The sequence below is a fragment of the Tympanuchus pallidicinctus genome, unplaced genomic scaffold (assembly GCF_026119805.1).
Source record: "Tympanuchus pallidicinctus isolate F22 unplaced genomic scaffold, pur_lepc_1.0 scaffold12, whole genome shotgun sequence".
Lineage (NCBI taxonomy): Eukaryota > Metazoa > Chordata > Aves > Galliformes > Phasianidae > Tympanuchus > Tympanuchus pallidicinctus.
The window spans coordinates 2,733,180-2,757,785 of NW_026294637.1; the positions used below are offsets into that span (position 1 = coordinate 2,733,180).

The window sequence follows — 24,606 nt, forward strand, 5'->3', positions numbered from 1 at the left end:
TTCTAAGTATGAAAAAGGAGAAAACAGCCCTCCCATGTGGGGCTTATAGAATATCCCAAGTTGGAAGGGATCCACAAGGATCACAGAATCTGAGAGAAGATGCTTCCTCAGAGCTGTGCTGCTGTGGGCTCGTGCCTCTCTCAGCTCTTCACATTTATCAGAGGATAGCCAGATGATTTATCACACACTGATTCCTTTTGCTGCTCTGGGATCCCCCTTTTGGTCTCAGGCCAAACCAGAGGTCAGGAGTGGGGTGAAATGCTTCTGGCTTCTGCCACTTTGGTCATAAAATAACAAACTTCCATTTCTGTTGCTGTGTCCCAGTCCCAACCAGGAGCGCCGTGTCAGCTCTGACTTCCAGTTCCCTGGCTCAGCTCTGCCTGCAGTACTGCTCCATGGTATATTTAGATGCACTGAAATGCTGAAAAAGAAAACAGGAAAGAGAACAATGTTTACCCCTACGTCCTTGGCACAACTTAAAATGTGAAAATACAGCCTGGGTGAGGCAATGCAATTGAAGATGACCAATCCCCAGCAGTCTCAGCTTTCTGCTGCCCTTCAGCCTGCAGGGAAAGAGAAACAAATTCTACAAGTTGAGTTCATGCAACAACATCAGCTCCCAGTGTTTCCCAGGGCTGCGACTCCCTCAGAAATCATTCCTGGAAAGTAATAACATTCAGATTATTTATCTAGGCTATTGCAATGCTCGCTCAGTGCTATTAAAGTCTCTCTGCCACTGGTATGTGCAGAGGATCAAAGTGTCTGTCTCTTCCAGATAAACGAATACTTGGGCAATTTATTAAAGCACGTTTCTCTGTTGTCTCTTGGTGCCAATGACTGAACTGTAATAGCTGTTTTCTGGAAAATCTTCTTAGGGCAGCCTGCAGCCCTGCTTGCTGTTGGGCTGTGAGGCTGCATCCACAGCCATCTGCTGCCTGGTAGCTGACAAGTGGGGAGCACGCATCTTACAAATCATTGCTTTGACATTCCAGTACAAAGGAGGAGCTTTCAAGAGCTCGTGTACAGCATCTGAAACCAAGAACGTCTGCTTGCAGTTACAACTCCGTTACAGCCTTAGAGCTGAGGCATACAGCTGTATTGTGAAAGGAGAAAGGTCTGCATTTTATTTGCTTTCCAGGAGGCTGAGGCATCCCCTTTCAATGCCTGACACGACTGAAGGCAATGTTTGTCTTCAGCATCCCTGGATTCCTGAGTCAAACTGCGCTGCTAATTCTTCACTTCTCCTTATGATATTTGTTTCTCTCTCCTCTCTCCTAACTTCTTTTAAGGAGATGCAGATGTTGTGACAACCTGACTATGCGCTCTCCCGTGTCGCCTGTGGTGTCAGGTAGTGGTGAGGGTGTTTTTGATGCAGAGCATAGGAGCTGACCCCAGCCAGAACAGATCCTGTGGATCAAGCAGGGCGATGCTTTAGGTGCTCCCAGAGTAAGTATGAGCCACCACTATGTACTGCCAAACATGGCTGCAGTGTTTCAACTATTGCCATGTCCTCTGTGCTTGCCAAAATGTCACAGCTCACGAAGAACCCCCCCCCTAGATAGCAGCAGTGCAGAAATCGTTCCTTCTCATCTCATGGAGGGAGCCTGCAGTGCTGGAGGAGCCTTCTGGAGTCACACAGGTGGTGGCTCGGTGACATTCAGCAGGACGTGGGGATCCGGGGCTTCCTTTCCCATGTCCCCTTCAGTTCATGTCAGCTGTGCTCATGTGTTCATACAGCCCAAATTAAGGTGCGTCAGTGTGCCAGCTGTAGGCCCGGTGATTTGGTTCCTGCTGAAGTGAAGCTGCAGGCGGAGCCATCCCAGCTCCCCAGCAGCTACGGCCAGCTGTGCTCAGCTTAGCAAATCCTTACAGTAGTGAGAGGGCAGCCTGGGACAGAGAGGGGACAGAGGTGGCCCGAAATGCTTCCAGCTGTGTTGGCCACAGGCAGAGATGTTCATAGGACATCAGTTCCCTCTGCTGACAAGCTGCCGAAGTGCTTCAGCTGTGATCACAGCAGAGTTAGACGAGCACAAGGAAAACGTGGCTTTTATTTATAGTAAGGCTGGTGATGCACTGGCACAGGTTGCCCCGGGAGGCGGTGGATGCTCCTCTCTGCAGCACCCTGCGAAGTCCCTTCCCACCCAACCACGCTGTGATCCTGTGATTCCGTGATCTGTGCCCTTCCCTTCCAGTCCGGGACGTTCAGGAAATCCACCTCCACGCAACGCCTCCCCGACCGCCATTTTGCGGAGGAGGAGCTGAAGGGAGCAGAGCACGGCCCACTCCCTCTCGGCGCTCGGCTGCGCGGCCTGGCGGGGCTCGGCAGAGATCGGCCCCGCTCGGTTGCTCTCGGCTGCTCGGCGCTCGGCTATATTCGGCTGCGCTCGGTTGTGTTCGGCTGCGCTCGGTTGTGTTCGGCTACGCTCGGTTGTGTTCGGCTGCGCTCGGCTGCTCGGCGCTCGGCTGGCAAGGCGGTCCGGCGTGTTGGCGGTTCGGCGCGGCCTGGCGGGATGGTGAAGCTGACGGCGGAGCTGATCGAGCAGGCGGCTCAATACACCAACGCCGTCCGAGACCGCGAGCTCGACCTGCGGGGTGCGACGGATCTGCCGGGCGGAGCCGTGCCTGGGTTGGGGGGGGGCGCGGGCCCGTGTGGGAGCGGCGTGCGCGGGAAGGGCCGCGCTGGGCGGCGCGGGGCCTGCAGGGGAACGGGCTGGGCTGCGGAGCGGCTGTGCGGCTGTTGCGGCTCTTCCCGCTCAGATCTGCCCCCGAAGCGGCACTGCGCCTCCTTTCTTTCCTTGACCTGTGGGCGCTGATTCCCTCCTTGCTTTTCTCCCCCCCCACAGGGTATAAAATCCCCGTCATTGAGAACTTAGGGGCCACGTTGGATCAGTTTGATGCGATTGATTTCTCGGATAATGAGATCCGGAAACTGGATGGGTTCCCTCTGTTGAGAAGGCTGAAAACTCTTCTGATGAATAACAACAGGATTTGGTACGTGCTTGTGTTGTGATCTGACGGGACCTGGGACAGGCGAGAGTGGTTTTGGGAAGAGAAGTGTGCCTGCATCTTTCAGTACTGGATAGGAGTAGAAACGTTTGCTTTATGGGGAAGAAATAACGCTCAGTACTTGCTTCAGCCTTCAATTAGCCAGCTTTGTTCATTGCAGAGTTCTGCCCCAGGTCTGTGTTCCCTTTTCAGAAAGACAATGAGATGCAGGGTCTGGAATTTGTTTTGAGTCTTTGAAGTTCACAACTCCCATAGTAGAATAATAGAATCGTGAGATTGGAATGATCTACAAAATCATCCAGTCCAACCGCCCTCCCACTACCACTGCTACCACAGGCACTAAGCCGGACCTCGCAGCTCCTCATCCAGATGCCTCTTGAACACTGCCAGGGACGACGGCTCCACCACCTTCCTGGGCAGCCATTGCAGTGCCTGACCACTCTGAGAGAAAAAGTTCTTCCTTATGTCCAACCCAAACCTCCTCCGGTTCAACTTGCGGCCATTTCCTCAGGTCCTGTTTGTTGCCTGGGAGAAGAGGCCAAACCCCTCCTCACCACAGCCTCCTTTCAGGAAGTTGTAGAGTGCAGTGAGGTCTCCCCTGAGCCTCCTCTTCTCCACACTGAACAATCCCAGCTCCCTCAGCAGCTCCTCGTAAGATCTGTGCTCCAGACCCCTCACCAGTTTTGTTGCCTGTCTCTGGACACGTTTCAGGGCCTCAATGTCTTTTTTGTAGTAAGGGGCCCAAAACTGAGTGCAGTCCTCGAGGTGCGGCCTCACCAGTGCTGAGTACAGGGGGATGATCACCTCCCTGCTCCTGCTGCCCACACTATTTCTGATGCAGGCCAGGGTGGCACTGGCCCTCTTGGCCACCTGAGCACACTGTCGACTCACATTCAGAGACACACAGACAAGGATACCTGCAACTGAATGAACTGGGCTGCTCTGCTGCACCTCATGCCCTTACAGTGGCTGCTAGTGTTTTATGCTAGCTCTGTTAGAAAGCTATGCTAACCCAAACTTCTGCTGGTGCCATACTTGGTTGTGTTTAAGTGAGGAGCTCTGTATTGGCACAGCTGCCCAGGGAGGTGCTGGAGTCACTGACCCTGGAGGTTTTCCAGAGCCATGGAGATGTGGCACAGAGGGATGTGGTTTAGTGGGAATGGTGGGGGTGGGCTGAATGAATCATGTCATAGAATCATAGAATGACCTGGGTTGCAAAGGACCACAATGATCATGTAGTTCCAACCCCCTGCTACATAAAGGGTCGCCAGCCACCAGACCAGGCTGCCCAGAGCCACATCCAGCCTGGCCTTGAATGCCTCCAGGGATGGAGAATCCACAACCTCCTTGGGCAACCTGTTCAGTGCCTCACCACCCTCTGGGTGAAAAACTTCCTCCTAACATCTAACCTAATATGAATGATCTCAGAGGTCTTCCCACCCTTAATGATTCTGTGATTTTTGTATTTCTGTGTATACGTTCATCATTGTTAATTTCCAGCCAAAGGTGAAATCTCTGTTCTTTTTTGTTCTTCTGTAGTCGGATTGGGGAAGGACTTGAACAAGCTCTGCCCAGTCTCACAGAGCTCATTCTTACCAACAACAACATATCTGAACTGGTAAGTTATTGATGCAGAAAACATCTTAACAGCTCTAAACTGTGCGTTTTTGTCACCTTTCTGATTAGTTTTTTCTTCAGAATGATGTGAATTTGGTAGTCGTGGTGGTTCATGTATCCTAACGAACATCATTTGCAGCATGCAGTGGAGCAGCAGTCAAAGTCTTGGTGGGCTTCCTGCTAAACTAACTGTAGTAATTCTGCTTGGTCTCCAAAATGCAAACGAGAGTCCACTAAGGAGCACTCAGGGAAGTGACCTCAATACCTTGAAATGAAATATTTTAGGTCTAATTTTGGACTGAATAAACAGCCCCTGGTTTTGTTGTTGTTTTTTTTTTAAGATATGAAAATTCACTTTGAACTTTTTTTGTCTCTTACTCAAAAGTAGAAAACCTAAGAGCACAATTTCTCATGTTCTTCCTTTGAAGTAATGAATATGAAGCAAGGTGCCTTAGTGCAACTTTATTGGTTTTGTTGCTGTCTTATGTGTAGAAATTAGACAGATTTGAATCCATTTATGCAGATTTAATAGCCAGCAGGTCTGCTTGAAGCTTACAATTCTTAGTTATGTGTTCGGACTGAAACTTGTTTTGTTACTGTCTTGGTTTTCTTCCTTTTTCTGGGATGTGTGTTTTCCATAGTGAAACCAAACCTTTTCAGTTTTGAATTGCATACAGTGCCATTGAATGGAACACTGTTGACTCACTGCAGTCATTTGCCACAATGGTGCAAATGCTGCCATTTCCAAACAAGTGAGCTTGAAAGGAGCGGGGGATTTTAGTTCCTCTTTCACAGCCAGGAGTTCAGGAGCTTCGTTCTGAAGTATTTGATGGCTGTGAAATGGATTTGAGATTCTTACTCTGTTCTTCCTGTTACGTAGGGTGAACTGGATCCACTGTCAAGTATTAAATCGTTGACTTACCTGAGGTATGTCATCCTGAAAAGAAAAGCCACTGTTTGTAATTTATTGTAATATATTTCAAACTAAGTAACTGTTTATGACCTTTATTTGCCTTGTAGCATTTTAAGGAATCCAGTAACAAATAAGAAGCATTACAGATTATATGTTATCTACAAAGTTCCCCAAGTCAGAGTGCTGGATTTTCAGAAAGTGAAACTCAAAGTAAGTCTGTCACCTTCTGATTGAACACCAGATGGAGACCTTTTCTCCTGTTAACTCTTGGGACTGTAGTGAAAACAAGGAGCTTTTTGCCCCAGTTGTAAACTGTAGTGAAACTCTGTGTCCTGCGAGGCTCTGAAAGCCATGCTTCTCTTTGATGGTTTCACACTGTTAAGGATACAGTCTGCTTCATTAGTTTTAATATGTTTTGCTGCTGTTGTTTGTTTAGTCTGACTTTTCTGGCTGCTAAAAGTGGTGGTAAGACAAACCTAGAGAAAGGAATGAGAGATGACAGCAGAGCCCTCTGCTTTCCCTGTAGAAGTGTGGGGTTGTTGTTGCAGGAGCACTGACGCGATGCACCTCGAGTGCAGTGTGGCAGTGTGTTGGTGCTTGTTTTTATGCCTGCTCTCCTCGTGCTGTTGTTCACTGAAGATGAGCCAGAGCATCTTTCTTTGCAAAGACAGCAGCTTTGCACAATGCTACGTTCTCAAATTAACTTTGTGTGTGTGGTATCGCTGTAGGAGCGACAGGAGGCAGAGAAAATGTTCAAGGGCAAACGGGGTGCACAGCTTGCAAAGGATATTGCCAGGAGATCCAAAACGTAAGATAAAACAAACACTTCCACTGGCATTCTCCTTCAGAAACACCACTTTGTGTGCAGCATTACGACTGCCCTGAGACATCCCTAGTTTTTGGATGGTGGTGAACACATCTCAGAAATCTGTTTGGTCAGGGTGGGTTGCTGTATATCAGTATGCAGGAAACTTGTTGGTTTTTTGCTCTTTGTTACTTTACTGCAGAGAGGTGGCTGTTGTTTGCTCAGTTTTGATTGGGAACTGAAAAATCTGGTTTGCCAGTGACTGTGAACATTCAAAACTGTTGACAGATGGGCTCTCACAATGGTTTGTGAGTGGAAATGATTGAGGTCTGTGATAGCATCACAGCAAGTAAATCATTGAACTAAATACCCAATAAACACACCAAATGTCCATATGCAGCTGCGGGAGAGGCTGCAGCTCTCTGAACTGGGTCACTGTTTCGGGAAGTTCTTTCCAGCTGTGTGCTCTGTGACTTCCATTTTCAGAGACAGATTTGTTCTCCTAACATAGGTTATGTATGGGCTGTCACAATATCCCATTAGACATGTCAGAAGAGGAAATCCAACTTCATTTACTCTGTCTTTATCCACTCTGCTTTCTGTAATGGTAACAGACCTCCCGTGTGTTCAACAACATCCAAATCCAACGGCTTTTGTCAGCTGCTTGCTTATAAAGTGACAGTCTGCCTCTTGTTATGAGCAGATGAAAAGATGGGAGGGGGGATGGGACAGCGAGGACAAGTGGTTGGTGTTTCTGAAGGAGGCAATTCATCACTGTATCAGTTTGTTAACAAAGATAAGATACTACACTTGATTGAATGAAATGCTTCCAAACCTGGTTTGGAAGTAAGAGAAGCACGCACTCCTCCCAGGGAGTAATGGCACCTCTTTGCTTTTTCCTCTGAAGCTTCAATCCAGGCGCTGGTCTGCCAACAGACAAAAAGAAAGCCGGGCCCTCGCCGGGTGATGTTGAGGCAATTAAGGTGAGTGTGCTCAACAGCACTCAGACAAAAGCAGAGGAAAACAATTGGGAATCCCAACTGAAGAAATGTTTTCTTCTTCCTGGCAACGGCTGACTGTTCAGATGAGTAGAACGGAAGGCTCTGTTTGTTCTAGGTGCTTTTTCTGTAGCTTCTACCGTGTCATATGGAAAACTTAACTAAAACTTCGTTTTGAGCCTAGAGCTTGCCCAGGACAGCTCAGCTTGTGTAACTGGGGGGAACAAGACTGTGCTTGGCTTAACTTACCTGCAAAACAAAACCAACTTGCTGTGTTTATTCTCTGTGGGCTGGTGTGCTGCACGTGAAGATTCACTGTGCTCCTCTGTCTGTTTTTCAGACTGCCATAGCAAATGCCTCAACATTGGCTGAAGTGGAGAGGCTGAAAGGCTTGCTGCAGGCCGGCCAGATCCCCGGCAGAGAACGAAAACCAGGTGACAGTGCTGCTTTTCTTTCCTAAACAGAACCCCCCTCTTTCGATTCCTTCGTGTGATCTCAGCAAGGAGGTTACGCCGGGAGGGCGTTGAAAAACCTCACAGATGTGAGATGGCTGTGATTTGCTGGCTGGGATGGCACAGGACCACCTCCCTCGGTCCGTGCACTCAGCGCGCGAGCTGCCCGGCCGGCAGAGCGTTCACGGTCTGCAGCACCAGACTCACAGCGTGCGCTCATCGCGCTGCGTTCCGCTCTCTTACAGGCTCGGCCGAGGACGCCGAGGAGGAGATGGAGGAAGATCCCGTCCCCACCGGCTCGTAGCTCCCGCGACGCCGAGCTGCCCACGTGGCGTTGTGCCGCGCCGCGCTCAATAAAGCGCCGTGCCCGCTCTGCCTGTGCCCCGCCTACTTCCTGCATCCGGGGGGAGAGGCTAGCTCCGCGATTGGTCCTTCGCCTTTCCCTTCTTCTTATTGGTCTATGCGGCTGTGATGTCATCTCTATCGTTTGCCGATTGGCTCTCTGTCCGCGAGGCGGCAGAGGACGAGGAGGGCGGTGATTGGCGGAGGGGCGGCTCCCGGACGTGAGGCGGCAGCGGGGCCATGGAGCTCGGGGACCGCGGCGGAGCCGGGCCGGGCCCGGGGAAACCGGCTGTGGAACGGGAAGGGCTCGAGCTGCTGCAGCACACGGGTGGGGCCGGGGTGGAGACGGGGAGCGGTGGGGTGAGGGGAGCGGGTGAGGAGAGCCGGGCGTGAGGCGGGGGGAGCTGGGCCTCGGGGGCGGCGGTGTGAGGAGCCGCGGTTGGCGCCGCGTTGTCCGGCCTGCCTCGGGCGGCGGTGGTCCGTGCTGAGGGGCCGCGAGCGACGCTTCGTTCCCCTCCCAGTGGGCGCCCTGCTGTCGAGCTATGGCTGGTACGTCCTGCTGGCCTGCGTCGCCATCTATCTCATCGTGCAGAAGATTTCCTCGCGGTGGGGGATGAGGCCCAGCAGCCAGCGAGGAGCAGCTGGAGCAGACATAGGTTTGTACGGCGCTGAGGGCTGTGTGCTCATCCTGGCTGTCGGCTTCCGGGTGCCTGCGGGGGGCTGCTCAGCTGTCTGACAGCTGTTCGGTTCCACGCGTGCAGAATGCTGCTTCATGGCAGCGAGAAGGTATTCTGCAGAGGGGGATCTTAACGCTGGGCTGTGTCCACAGAAAGGCAACGAAGCTGTGAAGGAGCGCAGTCTTGTGGAGAGCAGCTCAGGGAACTGGGCTGCCTGGAGTAAAGGAGGCTCAGGAATCCTTATTGCTTTCTGCTGATCCCTGAGAGGAGGGTGTGGTGTTGGGGGGGTGGGGGGGGGTTCAGCTTCTGCTCCCAGGTAACAGCAATGGGATGGGAAGTGAAGGCCTTAGGTTGCACTGAAGGTTGGATGTCAGGAAAAAAAAAGAGCAGTGGTGCGTTGGCATGGGCTGCCCAGGGAGGTGGTGAAGTCACTGTGCAGAGATGTTCAGGAGCTGTGGAGATGTGGGGCTGGGTCAGTGGGCGCAGTGGGATGGGTTTGGGGAGTTCTTGGGCTTGGTGAACTCAGGGGTCTTTCCCAACCTTAATGAGCCTATGATTGTAAGGTCTGCAAAACTGTACAGATCTTTTTGAATAGCAACAATAAGGAAATGTTAAACCAAGAGAAATGCCTCTAAAAGTCTGTAATGTGATGGGATTGGGGCACGAAGTAAAGAGATTGGGAGAAAAGGAGCAGGGCAGTGCAAGGGAGTAACTGCTGTGACAGTGCAGGATTTTAGAAAGCCACATGCTTTAAAGGAGCTGCAGTCAAGTATAAAAAGAGAATTCTCAAAGAAAAGCAATAGCTAAAGGCTTGAAAAAAGCCAAACTTTTGGTTAATATTCATTGTCTCTATGAATTATTCCTTCACAATTCCTACTCCATTAGGATTGTGTACCTTTGGGGTGTATCTGCCTCTGGCATGTGTTGCCCTTTAAGTGTGGCAGAGGTTGAAAATCTCACAGGGTTATGGTCTTGCCTCTCTTGAAGACTTGTTGCTGTAAATCATGGTCTTTCCTTATGGATCTGCTGAAAGAATGAGTGATTGGCATTAATCCCTCAGGCACGCTGGCCTCAGAAAATGTTATTTACATGCCTTTATTCTGCTGATGGTCTTTTGCGTCATAATTGAATCTTGGTTCAATTGCCAGATCTGCCTATAAAACAAAATTCCTGAAACCACTTAAATTTCTTTTTCACATTTGTTGGGTGGTAGCAAACACTTAAGGAGTCAAACAAATGTTGGAGATACTTCAGTAACTGGGAAAAAAAGAAAAAGGTGATATTTACCCTTGGTTTGGGTAGCATTTTTCTTTTAACTTTATAGAATCACAGAACAGCCTGGGTTGCAAAGGACCACAATGATCATCCACCTCCAACCCCCTGCTATGTGCAGGTCACCAACAGCAGCCCAGGCTGCCCAGAGCCACATCCAGCCTGGCCTTGAATGCCTGCAGGGATGGGGCATCCACAGCCTCCCTGGGCAACCTGTTCAGTGCCTCACCACCCTGTGGGTGAGAAAGCCAATCTTCTAAAGGCTGATGGTGAAGGGAGGCAGTTTCTTAATGTAGGTTTCCCAAGGCTGCCAGTTTTCTGTTGAGATATGTTTGACATTTGTGAGTAATTTCCCTGCTGATAGAGCATGTTAAATCTGCCTCTGCTTTGCTGCTGTAACCCAAGCAGCAGCAGCAATTCCAAGGAGGAGGAGTGGATGTGGGCTGATTGCCTTCTGCTTCTGCATCAAACAAGTTCTGTGGATAAAAATGGGATTCCTGTGAAGCATGGATGATATTTCTGAAGTTGTATTGAGCAAATGCTTCAGAAATAGAAGCAAATATCCTAGATGCTGGGATGTTAATTTTGTATGGGTTTGTTCCATCGGTGTCCATGTTCGTTAAAAGCTCGTTAAAGCAATTGCTCTAAAAATATTCAAATATAAAATTTAAATCAGCATATGAGTTACTGTATCAGCTGCAAACTGAACTTGAGCTGTGATTTTCTGTGGAGCTGCTGCAGTGAGAGATGTGTGCCTTTCCTTATTGTGGTTCTTTCAGGATACCGTTTAGAGTCCATTTTAAACTGCGTTGCAAACTCTCTGACTATTCCCTAGAGCCTGACATGGTGGTAAGGAGACAAGAAGCTTTGCTGGCATCTCGTCTGAGGATGCAAGAGGAGCTGAATGCACAAGCAGAAAGATACAAAGAAAAACAAAGACAGGTAACTGGAGAGCTGTTCTTTCTTTAACTCCCTAACTTGTCATCAGGTGCTTTGCTGCTGCTGTAGAAAGCTGCATACCATGCTAGATAGCAGAAGAATTGGATCCCTCTGCTGGGATGGGGGAGGTGGGATTCTTCTCCCTCCTTCATCCAATCTGCTTTTCATATGGTTGATGCACTTTGTGATAACAGGCATTAGGTATCATGATGGCCATTCAGTGTACTTGTATGATGTGTTGGCCTGAGGTCCTCCTGCTCTTAGTTAATTAGAGTGATTGATATGGTTAGTGTTTTGCTCATTCTTGACGTGATTAATGCTTCTCTGCAAGAATGTATTTGGCTGCAACACTTTGGGCCTTGCCATCTTGGAGTTGTAAATCAATGTAGAAGAGTGGATGTGATCAGCAAAACACTAATATTGCTCATTAATCCTGGTTCTTTCATCTTTGCTTCTGAAATCAGCTACATCCAGATATCAGCTTATAACTGACACTTCCAGAAGCATAGCTGGTTATCTTGCTAATTTGAAAAGCACCTTTTGCTTTGTAGAACCCTTCACTGTGCATCCAGTGACCATCAGATGCAATGCTTCGTCCTTTCATAGACTAATGGTTTAAGCTGGCCACTCAGTTTTATTGTACTTTCAAGCATCAAGGTGTCAGAATAAGCTGCAGTCCAAATCTGTATGTGCTGGGAAAGAGGGGTTGCTGTTCTGACCTTGGGAAAGCTTGAGCATTTAAAAAGTCAATGCTTCTGTAAGCTGAGGTACTGCATCAGGTAAAGATGGATCCAGTGGCTTTCGTGTACCCTGCTGTAGCTGTTCCTGTAGCAATGGCAATTGATGCTAAAATCTTAGTCTGATGTGTCCTCATTTTGTTTCTTAGCTTGAAGAACAGAAGCGAAGGCAGAAGATAGAAATGTGGGAAAGTATGCAAGAAGGAAAAAGTTATAAAGGAAACCTGAAACTGAGTCAGGTAACAGCTGTGTTGTTAATCAGGTTACGTGCATGTAATTAGATCAGCTGAAGTTCACACTGACTGAGTTCTGAGCAATGTTTGCTTTGGTGAACAGCAAGAAGCAGAATCTGGTGCCTCCGCCTCATCAGCAGTCCCGAAATCTAAACCAAACAAGAAGCCCTTGCGAGGAGGTGGTGAGTATGAAACCCTTGAGGTGTTCTGTCTCGAGGCACAGCTCGTGTTGCTGTGTACAAAGCCGTTACATAATTACCCATCATTTTTCTCTTATTCAAAGGGGAAACAAAATGTGCCTTACGAGTGAGTTCTTTAGCTCTACCCACTGTAGTCTGTTTGAATTTTGGGCAGAGCAGCAGGAAGCTCCCTCGTGCTTTTCCCCAGGGAGAGACAGCATTTTGGCCATAACTCACTGAGATTGTTGTGACGAAAACTACAGGCTCTTGCAATACTTCTGGGACTCCTCCTTCACTGTTTGAAAGCCATCTAATTCCATTTGGTCTGTCCTTTAGTCACCTGCAATAATAATGAAGTGTAAGAAGAAAATCTTACTTTGTGTTATGTAGATTCTGTCCACTGAAACCTTTCCCTAAGAAGAATGTGGCCTTGTTTATCAGTGTTGAGGTAACGACTGCAAATCCAGCAAATCCTGCTGACCCCTAGAATGGCTGCCAACCACCATTACTGTCTTACCACCACACTTAATGTCAACCACTGAAATTTGTCTTGATGGATTAATTACTTGTTGTCTGTAGCCTTAAATCCTCCACATAAGGATCACTGCTGTGAATCAGCTGTGCAGCTGTTGTCCTTTCTCTCCTCTTGGCCTAACAACTTTTGCTATACTTGCAATTGTTAATTTATCATAATTTAATAATGATTTTTCCACAGTGGATTGGATTATACAGATAAACCTCAATCACAACAAGCTAAAAGGGAAATGCACTTAGGGTGCAGGAGTGAGTAAATTACATGATTGAATGTATTGAACCCTATGATTCTTGATTAAAGAGTATTGCATGTCAGTAGCAGTTCAGTGCTGAGTTCTGCTTTGAGCATCCATACCAACAGCTACTGGCAACGTTTGAAGGAACTGTCTGATGGATTGATTCATCCTTTATATGCAGTCGAGTGTCTGCTGCTGCCCAGTATCTTTTGTAGCTCCTGCACAGAACGTTGACCACTACAGGGATGAGAATTGCATGCTTTCTCTTAGCACGTTTCCTTCATGTGCTGGGAAACATGACTGGGGCAGCTGGGCTGAGGCATCCTTCCAGATGCTGCCTGTCCTAGTTTCAGCTGAACAGAATCATAGAATCATAGAATCTTGGCTCAACTAACAGATTATAGAATTAGAGGTCTCTGATCTCCTCGTGAGTTAGCTACGGATGAAGCAAAAGAACCATCTGTACTGTTCAGCTGCTGAATTGAGCTAGAAAGCAGAACTTTGCTAATATGAGAAAAATGAGCTTCAAAGACCCTTGAAGTTTCAGAAAGACAGGTTGCTTTGAAACCTGCTCGTTAGCAAGGCTAGGAGCAGGCTTCCCACTTTCCTTTACCTTGTACTGAGTGAAGGTATTTGCCACGTTGAATCTTTCCAAGTATTTTCTCATAACGTGAAGTTGCCTGCAGCTGTGGCAGTAGGAGGTTCAGCTGAAGTGGCTGTTTGCCTCACTGCACACATTTGCCTTTTCTAATTCATTTAAAGACACGTCTTACAGTTTTTTGACCTTTAGAATGTTCCATGCAGGACAGGAATAAAAGATGATTTGAAGATGATGACAGAGTTGGAACAGGTTGCCCAAGGAGGCTGTGGATGCCCCATCCCTGCAGGCATTCAAGGCCAGGCTGGATGTGGCTCTGGGCAGCCTGGGCTGCTTTGGTGACCTGCACACAGCAGGGGATTGGAACTGGATGAGCACTGTGCTCCTTTGCAACCCAGGCCATCCTATGATTATTTGATGTCCTTAGCTATTCAGGCTCTTGGAGGACAGATAAACCCTTACTGTTCTGCTGCAACTGCAGAGCACCATTAAGGCTTTAATGCAGACTTAGAGGAATTAAGTGGCAATTAATTTCAATTTAATTTAATCCCCGTGGTCCAACTAGAACACAAACATTTTGCAATGGCTTTTACCATCAGCACTATAGAATGAACCTTCTCAAGTCTGGATAATTTCTCTGCTTTCCTTTTCCTCGTTTTTTCCTTGAGTTGCTCCCTGTGCAATAAGGTGCAAATCATTGTGAAATTTAATTGTGGCGTTCCACGTGTGTTGGCAAATTCCTGTTGGCTGTGACTGTGGATTTCTCATCTGTCCTTCCAGGCTATAACCCCCTGTCTGGAGAAGGAGGTGGAACTTGTTCCTGGAGACCAGGCCGTAGGGGCCCCTCTGCAGGTGGATGAGGCTAACCTGCCTGGGGTCCCTTCAGCTTGCCCACTGTCTGCTGCCTACAGTTTGCTGTCACACTGACTCCTTTGGGATTTGTTTGAGCACAGGTGTTAACACAGATTCACACCATTTCTGAATATTAACAGCAGCTACACGAGAAAAATACCTGATCCTCTAAGAGAGGGTGAAGGAAGAAATAATGTCAGTGTAATTAGTCACTTTGTTTTCTCTTTAGTGAGGAAGTAGCCTCCAGCCAGGACGATCATTTGTGGTTGTGAGAGCTGGGTTCCATGGCTGACCATCCAGAAGTCTGGCCTCAAACAAATCAATGTCTAGACCTCAGTTTACCTGCTTAACAACGAGGGCTTCACCAACCTTACATGCATGCAATGGGATTTACTGTGTTTGGCTGGAAGATACATGGGTGGGAAGAATATTATCATTGGCAGACAGGTTCAATTTTAGAAGGAGGGCCTTTGAGGAAAGCTGGATGAACTGACAGATGCGTTGGGTTTGCACCAGAAGCTCCTTATTGTGGAAGAGTCTCTGTGACAAGCAGCTTTGTATGATGTTTTCCTTATAAATGGTGAACAAACCACTGAGGATTACTGATGCTAGGCAGCAGATGAGGGTTTCTTGCTATTCTTTTAATTTTCCACTGCTTTGTAAAAACGATACAGTTAATATTAAATATAATTGCAAACAAATCATGAATCTAGTATTTACAATCTTGTGGTTTTCTACAGCATCTTTTTATATGGAAGGCATATGTTCCTGTGCAATGAATGTGGAGGAAGTGGAATGCTGAAGTGTTTTGTATATGTGTGAAGCAAAACATGTGAGATCAAATGAAATCGTTTTCAGTTGGTTGTCTCCACAAACAATGGCTGTTTTGTTGGCTTGTCTTTAAGTGATTCATTTGTTTTTTAACCGTTTTGTTTTCCTCAGGTGTTCTGTGTTCAAAATTGTGCTTTCTAGAAGAATCACCTTCAGTTAAGACCAAATCAAACTTCCTCGAGCTTAGGAAGTGCAACTCCCCATTGCCTTCCCCACCTGCAGTGATTGTGACACGGGTAGGCTGGGTTAGTAGCTGTTAGGCACTTCATCCTAGCTGAATTTGAATGAAGAAAATAGACAACAAAGACTTTTGCTCTTAGCAGAGCCAAATTTCTTTCTGAATTGCTGCTAACAAACACAGTTTGAGGAGGAGAGTATTCACAAGCATGGTCAACTTGGACATGGTCAGCACTTTCAAAGGGGAAAGAGCAGCCCGACCTGCCCTGAGCCCTGTGTGGTGCCTGTTTTCCTGGCAGCAGGACTGCTCTCAGCACTGGCCATGTGGTGTCAGGGTTTCACCTCGGCAATGCAAAGAGCTGCTGCTCTGTTTTCTGTTCTGAAGGTGTCTCACAATGTGAATCGATGGCCTGGCTGCATGGCTGTCCTGAATGGCCCTGCTGGATTCTGATGTGTGTTCTTACCTTGCTCTCAGCTTGTCTAGCACAATCAGCTGTTGTTCTTTTTCCCCCTGAAAAGAGCCTGTGACCACCAAACGTGTAGCATGAGAGACTGTACGGGACCAATAACAGAAGCACATGGGGTCTTCATCCTTCTGACATACCCAGCAACACGGACAGAGAATAAAGTTGCAATCGATCATCGTAAGAATGCTTTTCTCCCCCCCAGTCTCCTTGTTACTCTTTCTGGCACAAATGCAAAAGATGACTAAAATCCAGGCTGTCCTTGGTGAAGAGTGAAATAGCTCCCATCTGTGTATGCCTCACTGCTGGGTTTGTAGGTAGGCATTATGTTTGTATCAGTGCCTTGTTATATAGTCTAGGGCTGCTTGAGAACTTGCTTCTAAATGCTTATGCTTGCAAGGTCTTGTCAGTGTATGATGGCTAGCTTTGAATACACTGCGTGTAGGTACAGTTTCCTTAGTGATCCGTGGTTTTCTGTTGGCTGTAAATAACAGCAGCGTATTGCTGTGAAGTTTTAAAGTTGCCAGCTAACAAAATGGAAGAAGGAAGAACCTTTTACTCCAGACCTACGGGTGGGTGCTGTAACGCACAGAGAAGATGAAGTGAAATGGAAATCCTTGAGGTGTTCTATCTTGAGACAGAGCTGCGTGAGTTTTTTCTTACTTTCCTTCTGTATGTTTTGATGCTTGAATTTTCCTTACTGTAACAGAGTGCAGTGTGAGAACTTCAGGTTTTCATCTACATTAAAACAAACAGAAAACAGAGGCAGGGAAAGATTTTTCAAGATCTTCATCAGTAAAAACAACTGGGTTGTCTTACTTGTGCCTATGGCAAACTCTTCCCCTTGAGTTTGGGGAAACAAATAACAGTCTTGGAGCTGTCTTCAGAAAAACATTTAGGGCAGATTGCTGTCTTAGAGAGGTAGAATTCTTTGTGTTGATAAAATGGTGAAGATGGGTTGATTTAGTTCAGTAAAAACATCTAAAGGAATAAATAAGCAGGTCTGAGCTGAGCACATGCTGATCTTTCACTGTCTCGGGTCTTGCTTCTGGCCAGGACTGGGGTTATGGGTTTCTGTCCAACTCTAAGATATGGAGTCATATCCAGAGAGCACAGTGACTTACATATTTCTTGAAACTTCATTTTTCTCTCTTCCTTCCCCCTCCCTCAACTTGCAAGTCCTTGCATTTTTCATCATCAGATGCTTCAAAGCTACTGAACAGAGTGGGAGGAAGAACCTCAGTTTGTAAAACCTCTGCCTCATGAATTATGGAAACAGGCAGAAGGGTTTTTTTCTCTGACTTCAAATAGCAGCTCTGCCTTGACCACAAACAAGTCTGGTTGCTTGTTGCCTTGTAGCTGTTGAGTGAAGCATGCAGAAAACATTCTATGATAGTGAACTCACTCGTAAATCTGTTTTCCTGCTTTGCTATGAACTCCCAAGAACTTGCCATTATGAAAGATATATTAAAAAGCCTTCAGGAGAATTCTTTTTTTTTTTTTCAATAGCAGTTTTGCAAGAAGCCTCTTAATCTACTGATGCTGATGTTCTGGAAGCATCTTCAACTGGAAGAAACTAGACAACAAGCTTAGAGCTGATACAGTGGAGTTAAAATGCTGCTTATCGTGGTACTTAACAGCTGAACAGTAACCTGTCTTGAGCATGGAAGTGCTCTAAGACAAGCAGCTAACTTTGGTGGGACAAAAACATCCTGAAAACGGTGGTTGCTTGAGAAATACAGATAGGCTGACTTGCATGGCCTTTCAGATGCGTTATATGCTGGAGAAACTTAAAGTTGCAGGTGAGGTCTAATCTGTGCATAGTTCTGTTAAATATTCACCAACAATTCCGAGTCCTGGAATTGAACAAAAAACAAATCACTTAAAATTTGTTTGGATTTACTGAGGCCTTTCAAAAATGTTATGACCTGAGGAAAAGCTGGAAGGAGCTTGTATTGCATTGCATACTTAATTGTTGGCAGCAACAAAAGGCGTTTCTGACAGGAGATGTTTTTGGTAGTGAACAGCAGAAGGTGGACTTGAGGTGAGGGCAAACAGCAGATCTGTGAGCAGAGCTGCTGCCAGGCATCCCGCCGTGTTACCAGACATCATGGGAGTGGAAATGATCGCTTTACTCCTTTCTGTGGAGAAGTGCAGTTCCAGCAGAGGCTGGATGCAGATGGGCTGCAATGAGTGCTAACAAATATTTCACTGATGTGTAAAGATGTGTACTATTTTGTACTATTTGGACCCTAAGCTCTGTATCTCATGGGACCAGGCTGTTCTGCTGCTGCTCTGTGCCCTGAGCCTTGGACTGTGCTGGTTCTAATTCACGTGCTTGGATTGGGTTGGTTTGTCTTTGAACCATGCTAACACTTTAATTCGTGCCTTCTGCACTCAGTGAGGCCGTTCCCATCCCTGGCAGTGGCATTTTATTCAGGACTGGCTGTCAGCTGCTCATATCTCTGCATCAGATCCACCCTGTGAAGGATCTTTGATGTTGTCCAGGCTGCAAAGCCACGCCGTTAGCCAAGAGTGGGGCACAGCGTGCTTCTGTCCACACTATCACTGAACCCTAAAACAGTACAATTCCCAACTGTAGAAGAAATCAATCTAAACTTGAGTAAGCTGAAAATGTGGGTTTATTATTTTTTTCCCCTTTTTGGAGTGGAAGCTTAGCTTTTGGAACAGCTCTGCAACCACAAAGGCAGAGCACACGGCTGCTGGCTGGGCGGCGTCCTGGCCCTGCTGCACTGCTGTGTAGCTGAAGTGTGAGCTTCCAGCCCAGCTGTTCCAGTGCTGGCACACGGCCTGCCTGTATTGCCAGCTCCAGAGCCAGCATCTTCCAAAACTTCCATGAGTTTTTATAAAGCAATCAACGACTGCAATGGAATAGGTCTCCTCAGCTCGGTTTTGGGGCTGACCCCACGTGCAAACACGTGTTTTGTTGCAGATTTCTGTCGTGATGGGCTGGCGGATATGCAGGCTCTGCTCTGATTCATCTGACTTCTGATGGCTTTAGTTTTGAAACGCATGCCTGCTATGAGGCATTTTCAGCACAGAGCAAAATCTGCAGTGATAAATGAATACTTTCTTTCCTTCTTCTGTCTCTACCACGGTTTACAAACCGAGATTCTTGCTGTGTGCTACGTAATGAACTGTGGTGCTGCAAGGGCAGCAGCGACCAAATGTGGGAGCTGCACTGCGGTGCTGGGCCGTGGGATGGCAATGTTGTCCTGGCTTGAGAGCAGGCAGCAGCTGGTGACATTTTCCTGTCCCTTGAACGTGTGCCTTCCGAGTGATTCAGCTGAGAGAAGAAATGAGGATTGGTCCGTGTCAAGGGATGGGATGAAAAAGTGGGTGCTGGAACTGGGGCAGGAGTTTCTGCATCATTCAGGAAAATGCAGTGCTGCTGGAAATACTGTGACAAAGACAAATGCTGCTGGTTGCCCAGCTAGATTTTTTCCATCGTGAGTCTGTTACCTTGAATGTATGAAGTATGCTCATTTTCCAGTGTCTGGGTAGATTTTACAGTATCGGTTTAAGTACTGGAACATTAATAATTAAAGCTGCTGGAGTACTGGGAAACTAGTTTGTTTCTTAAGTATGATTTAAAATATGTTAAAAGATGCATAGGGTAGAAGGCACATCCTGAAAGCGGGCTCATGACTGTGGATGTGTTGGCAATTAAAACCGATGAGGAAAAGGATTATCACAGTGCAAGACAGTCTCTCTTTCCTATATAGGGTAATGTCCTCTACGTGGAAGAAACTTCCTCCTGTTCTGCTCCTTTATTCCAAAGGACAGCATCTATACTGCACGCGTACAGAACAGTTTGCTGCTTTAAGTGCATGGCTTTCTCTTCATTTAAAAATAGGATTACTGTTTTGTTCATCTGATGTGGAGTCCAAGCTGCACGGGGCTGTCGAGGGGGCTCTCCCTGTTGGTGTGTGTGCTGATCTCACAGGAGCAGTGGGATGGGAGCTTGGAGGTGTGCTGCATGCATGCAGTGTGTGTCCTCTTCAGACTTGGGAGAGCCCTCACAGTATTTCCTCAAGCAATCCCACAAAATCTGCATGCAGAATAGAAAGCACACTGCATAAAAATCGGCATGTTTGTGCTTGTATGCACCTTCACGTTAGGAGAATGCCTCACCTTTTATTTTATGCTAGCAATAATGCATAGCATCAAGTATTTGTGAAGACTACAGGAGCTGTGCTAAGAGGGGAAAGCAGTTAGATGTGGTGATGTGCTGTGGAGGGCTGCTTGGCTGCGTGCTGCCTGGCAGGACGTGGCTGTGCTGAGAGCTGCGGTGCGGCAGTGATGATTCTCCCTGCAGTTCCTTCGAAGTGAAGCAGTTCCTGACCCCCGGCAGTGCTGAAGCCCTGTGTGGGATGCTCGCAGGACGTCTCGCCCTGGCAGCACGCCCCAGACATACTTGGTTACGGCTTCTGTAAGCCTCAGACAACAGGGCAGCAATGTTCTTCCAGGTAGAGGCTGAAGCCTGCACGTGGGTGGCATTAATGTACCTGCCTGGAAGAAGGAGGGCAGCCAGCCTCCTGCTGCAATGTGAGGCTTGGGTTTGCCCACCACCCATACAGCTGCTGCTCAGCCTTTTGAGCTGGCAGTGTGATGCACACAACTGCATTGCTTGCAGACCTGTGACAGTAGGAAGGCTGAGTGTATGTGCTCTCATAGGGCATGGGATGGCACTGGGAAGTGTGCTTTTCCTCTACCAAAAGTAGGAATGTGCCAAAAGAAATCCCAGGACAGTGAAAACAGCGTGGCAGAGCAGCACTCGCACCTCACATGTGAGCTGGGCTGGGTTTAACTCTGCTCTGTGAATTGGTGTCCCACTGTCCTGCTGGCTCACAGCAGGCTCCCAAAGGGCTGTCCTACCTTCTCTGAAGGCAGTGTGGGGAGGATGCTGGCTGCCTCTCCTCGCTGCTCCTCGCTTCATCGTTTCCATGTGTGCTGAAGTTGCATGAAGTTTTCAGTTCTGATGACTAACTCCTTTTCTTCATGGGAAGAAGCCAGCTGACAGCTCCGCTGCCCCAACCCTCCTTTTTTATTGCCTTTTAACCACACTAGCTCTGCCTTTTCCTGCAATTCATAGGCCGCAGCATCTTTCCCTTGAATCAGGAGATTTTTCCTGCTGATCTGGAGCACGCTGAGAGTAATCCTGTTCGTGCTCACAAACTTGCCACATCTCCCTCTCTTGGAAAGAAGCAGAGGCCTTTTTATTTTAGCTTGAACATCTGTCATTTTCCTATGCTTTAGGACCTGACGATTGTGGGGAGGAAGAAGTGGAGAGAGGGAAGAAGCAGAGTTGGGTGAGGCTCCTTTTAAGGAAGTTTTCCAAGAGGGAATAACAAATCTAGAGTGGCACAGGCTGAGGGTAGCTCCAGAAGAAAGAGATCAGGTCAACAACAGTTGGAAATAGCAGCAAAGCATTGTAAATCCTGGGACATAGCAGGGAATTACACTTTATTTTTTTTTTCCCACTTTCCCTGCCTTCTGCCTTTTAGTTCTGCTTCTCTTCCTTTTCCCACAAACAGGTCACACAATACCACCGTGTTCCTCTTGTTGGTAACTAAAAGCAGACCTGCTTTTCTTTAATTTGCTTCCATTTCTTCTCCAGTTTCTATTTTATTTTTGCTTAATACAATCAACCATTATGACACGTGGTATTTATTGCTGCTTGTTGGTGCAGACCTCGCTATCAGGCTTGTGTTATCACAGTAGCAATAAAGCCACTCACAAGCATTCTTTTTCAAGATGTACCATCATGTGTCAGATAATTGGTTTGTGGCATTACCTGCTGTTCCCCAGAAATGTGGCATTTACTGTAGAAAGACCATAAAAACCCATCCTACGTGCCTGTTTGTGTCACGAAAGGCTGCTTTGGTGCTCCCTTTCACAATGCTCCTTGCTCAATAACAGGCTGCCATATGCTGAGACTTTCGTCTGAGCTTGTCGTGGATGACACCGCAATATAAATAACTTCTTTTATAAGATGCAAAGGGAAAGACTGGCAGTTGGAGATGCAAAGCTGCGTAGGAAGTGGAAGAAACCACAGTGATAAGTGGGTGGGCAGTGGGCTGGACTAGATGTACTGCTTATGTGAAGGCTGGAGGTTTTTTCCTTTAAAATGTCAAGGCTCGGGGGCTGCAGTGTTTGAAGCCGAAGCTCTCTGTAGATGAATTGCACGTGGAGAGTTAGTGTGGGCATAGAGAAAGGAAACACTTCACCCTGTTGAGCGGTCATTATGGCCTCGGGATGGAAATAGCCTGACCTATTTCTGGGGGCTTTAATTAGCAAGGTGGGGACGATGGAGCTGCTCGTGCCTGCGTTTCCCCCTGGCAGCAGAGCAGGGTTGAATGCAGCAGCACCAAGCAAAACTGGGGCCGGAGGGCCGTGTGCCAGCGGTGTGGGGAGAGCTGGTGTCCCTCTGTGCTAAACCGAGGACGGCGCAGAAGTGGGGGCTTCTGGCCGGGAGCCGCCTGTCTGCAGGGATGGATGCTCGTGCTGGGGCTGCCGCCCGTCCTGGCTGCGGGTGACCCCCAAGAGGCTCCGGTCTGAGGCTCCCAGTCCCGGCTCCCGTGCTGGGCTCAGGGATCTCAGCGCCGGGTCCCGCCCTGAGGTTCGGGATTCAGCCCTGGCTCCGGCCCTGCGTTCAGCGTCCGTTCTCTCAGTCCCGGCTTCTGCCCTGGGCTCTCTCTCGCCCTGCTGTCTCACTCCCGGTCCCCCCGGGGTCCCTTCACCCTCCGTGGCAGTCCCCGCGCCCCCGCCCCGCCCCGCCCCCGGCTCCGCACCCCGAGGTCCCGAGTTCGAGACTCCCCTCCGCACCCCGACTCCCCCCCTGCCCGTCGCTGCGGGGCGGCGCCTCCCTCGGCCCCGCTCCGCTCCGCTCCAATCCGCGCCGCCTCCGTCCCCCTCCTCACCCCCGCCCCCACCGCCCCACTCCGGGCGGGGCCAGCGGCGCCGGGCAGCGCGCGGCGCGGGGCCGCACACGGCGCCTGTGCCGAGGGGCAGGGCCGGGAGGCGGGCGCCCCCTTCCCTCCGCTTCCCGTCCCTTCCCCTTCCCCCCATGGCGGCGCTGGGCGGCACGGCGCGGCTGGCGGCGGCGGCGGCGGCGCAGCGCGGGGCGGCGGCGGCGGCGCTGTGAGGAGGCGCAGCGCGGGGCCTGGGCCTGCCGGGCGGGCGGGCGCCGGGCTATGGCGGGCCGCGGCCGCCGCGCCTGGCTCAGCGTGCTGCTGGGGCTGGTGCTGGGCTTCGTGCTCGCCTCGCGGCTCGTCCTGCCCCGCGCCTCCGAGCTGGCGGCGGCGGCGCGGCCCCGTCGGAGCCGCCCGTCGGGGTGCCGCCCGCCGCCGGCAGCGGCCGCAGCCGCCGCCGCCCCTCTCCTCCCGCAGCCGCGCCGCCCCGGTCCGCCGGCGCAGAGCTTTCTCTTCGTGGGGGTGATGACGGCGCAGAAGTACCTGAGGAGCCGCGCCGTGGCCGCGCACCGGTGAGACAGAGGGAGAGGCGGGCGGAGCTCCGCCGGGGGCCGCGCCGCGGGGATGGAGCGGCGGCCGAGGGTGGGATGGAGCCCCGCGCTGAGCCGCGCCGCTCCCTCGCGTTTCGGGCGGCCGAGGGACGTGAGGGCGAGAAAGTTAGGGCGCGCCGCCGGTCCGCGGACGGCCCCGATCTGCGGGCGAATGGATGCGCGGAGAGCCGGCGCGGCTCCGGGAACAAAGGGTGGCGGCGGCCGCCGTGCCGGAGCGGGGAGCGGCGCCGCGGGCTGGGAGCTGCGCTCCGAGCGCGGCCGTGTGCCGCTGTCACGCCCCAGTCCGCGGCCCCGGAGCGGAGATGTGGCCGCGCGGAGCCCCGCCGAAACGCACCCGTAGCCCCGATGCGGGGTCGGGATAGGAAAGAGTTCGGAGCTGGGTGCAGCGGGGTTCCGGGGCGGCCCTAACCCAACAAAACGTCTCCTTCTTTTATTCCTATGCTGAGACAAACCCCGCTCCGTCGCTGGGATGTGCCCTGTCCCACCGCTTCTGTTCACGTCAGCGTTAAACGCGGTGAAATGGCTCGGTCAGGGCAGTCTGAAGCACGTCGGGCACCGGAGTCGGTTTTAATGGAGCTTTAACGCCTTCTTCCAGCAGAAGATCTGTAATTAAGTTACGGAGGGTGTGTGACTGATGCTTTGAAATAGGTGAAGGAATGTGTTTCTTCAGGGTTATGAATTTTCTTTACCGCGTGGGTTGGAGCGTGCTGGATTGCAGATCCCACGAGCTGCGCAATGGGCATTGACATGGAGCTGTGCTGGGACACGTGGAACAGGGCTTGGGGCAGGGCTGTTTGTGTGGCAGCCATCAGCCTTGTGTCAGGGATCCTAGAAGGGGCAGTTCTCACAGTGTGGGCTGTGGATGGGGTTGGTTGTGGGTGTTTTCTCATAGAGTCTCATAGAGTCACAGAGGGTGGAGAGGACCTCTGAGATCCCCAAGCCCACCCTGCCGTGCCCACTGACCACACTGCACCTACGTGGTTCTGTTGCACCTCCAGGGATGGTGATCCCACCATCTGGGCAGCCTGTGTCAGTACACTGCTGCTCTTTCTGAGAATAAATGTCAGTATCCAACCTGATCCTCTCCTTGCTAGGATGGGAAGTAAGGAGGCCTCTCACCCCTTGGTTTGTTCTTGCTGAATGGTTCCGTGCTTGAAAGATATATGGATCCAAATCTGCAACATCCGTGCATGAAATA

General features: G+C 49.5%; 3 protein-coding genes and 1 long non-coding RNA gene across 5 annotated transcripts in view; 3 read left to right on the forward strand and 1 right to left on the reverse strand.

The window, feature by feature from the left end:
- The first annotated feature begins 2,435 nt into the window (after positions 1-2,435).
- On the forward strand, positions 2,436-8,164 carry SNRPA1 (small nuclear ribonucleoprotein polypeptide A'). Its single transcript, XM_052671900.1, has 9 exons — positions 2,436-2,592; positions 2,844-2,991; positions 4,546-4,624; positions 5,504-5,550; positions 5,644-5,746; positions 6,265-6,344; positions 7,249-7,324; positions 7,680-7,773; positions 8,037-8,164. The coding sequence occupies exons 1-9, from the start codon at positions 2,511-2,513 to the stop codon at positions 8,093-8,095; spliced, it is 768 nt and encodes a 255-aa protein (XP_052527860.1). The 5' UTR covers positions 2,436-2,510; the 3' UTR covers positions 8,096-8,164.
- A 155-nt stretch (positions 8,165-8,319) lies between these two features.
- SELENOS (selenoprotein S) lies at positions 8,320-15,091 on the forward strand. 2 transcript variants are annotated; one of them, XM_052671903.1, is made up of 7 exons: positions 8,320-8,461; positions 8,655-8,789; positions 10,918-11,024; positions 11,908-11,997; positions 12,095-12,173; positions 12,561-12,618; positions 14,319-15,091. In XM_052671903.1, exons 1-6 carry the CDS (start codon positions 8,374-8,376, stop codon positions 12,572-12,574), a joined length of 513 nt encoding a protein of 170 aa, XP_052527863.1. In that variant the 5' UTR covers positions 8,320-8,373; the 3' UTR covers positions 12,575-12,618; positions 14,319-15,091. The 2 variants fall into 2 exon arrangements, with proteins under 2 accessions (XP_052527863.1, XP_052527862.1); XM_052671902.1 differs by lacking the exon at positions 12,561-12,618.
- LOC128075304 (uncharacterized) lies at positions 15,027-22,610 on the reverse strand. The gene is made up of 2 exons (XR_008203728.1): positions 20,762-22,610; positions 15,027-19,934 (listed from the first exon to the last, which is right to left on the reverse strand). It is a non-coding gene; the product is annotated as an uncharacterized LOC128075304 (long non-coding RNA).
- Positions 22,611-23,079: 469 nt separating this feature from the next.
- Positions 23,080-24,606, forward strand: part of CHSY1 (chondroitin sulfate synthase 1) — a 60,944-nt gene continuing 59,417 nt past the window's right edge. Inside the window, exon 1 of the mRNA XM_052671507.1 lies at positions 23,080-23,369. Within this exon, the coding sequence (XP_052527467.1) occupies positions 23,080-23,369 (290 nt within the window). The remainder of the gene's footprint in view (positions 23,370-24,606) is intronic.

What these genes read in the sequence shown, in the direction of transcription:
- SNRPA1 (XM_052671900.1), top strand. Translation starts at nt 2,511, where the DNA reads ATGGTGAAGCTGACGGCGGAGCTGATCGAGCAGGCGGCTCAATACACC. An exon ending in CCGCGAGCTCGACCTGCGGG is followed by an intron (nt 2,593 to 2,843) that starts GTGCGACGGATC and finishes CCCCCCCCACAG; the next exon opens with GGTATAAAATCCCCGTCATT. An exon ending in CGGCAGAGAACGAAAACCAG is followed by an intron (nt 7,774 to 8,036) that starts GTGACAGTGCTG and finishes GCTCTCTTACAG; the next exon opens with GCTCGGCCGAGGACGCCGAG.
- SELENOS (XM_052671902.1), top strand. Translation starts at nt 8,374, where the DNA reads ATGGAGCTCGGGGACCGCGGCGGAGCCGGGCCGGGCCCGGGGAAACCG. An exon ending in CGAGCTGCTGCAGCACACGG is followed by an intron (nt 8,462 to 8,654) that starts GTGGGGCCGGGG and finishes TTCCCCTCCCAG; the next exon opens with TGGGCGCCCTGCTGTCGAGC. An exon ending in ACAAAGAAAAACAAAGACAG is followed by an intron (nt 11,025 to 11,907) that starts GTAACTGGAGAG and finishes TTTGTTTCTTAG; the next exon opens with CTTGAAGAACAGAAGCGAAG.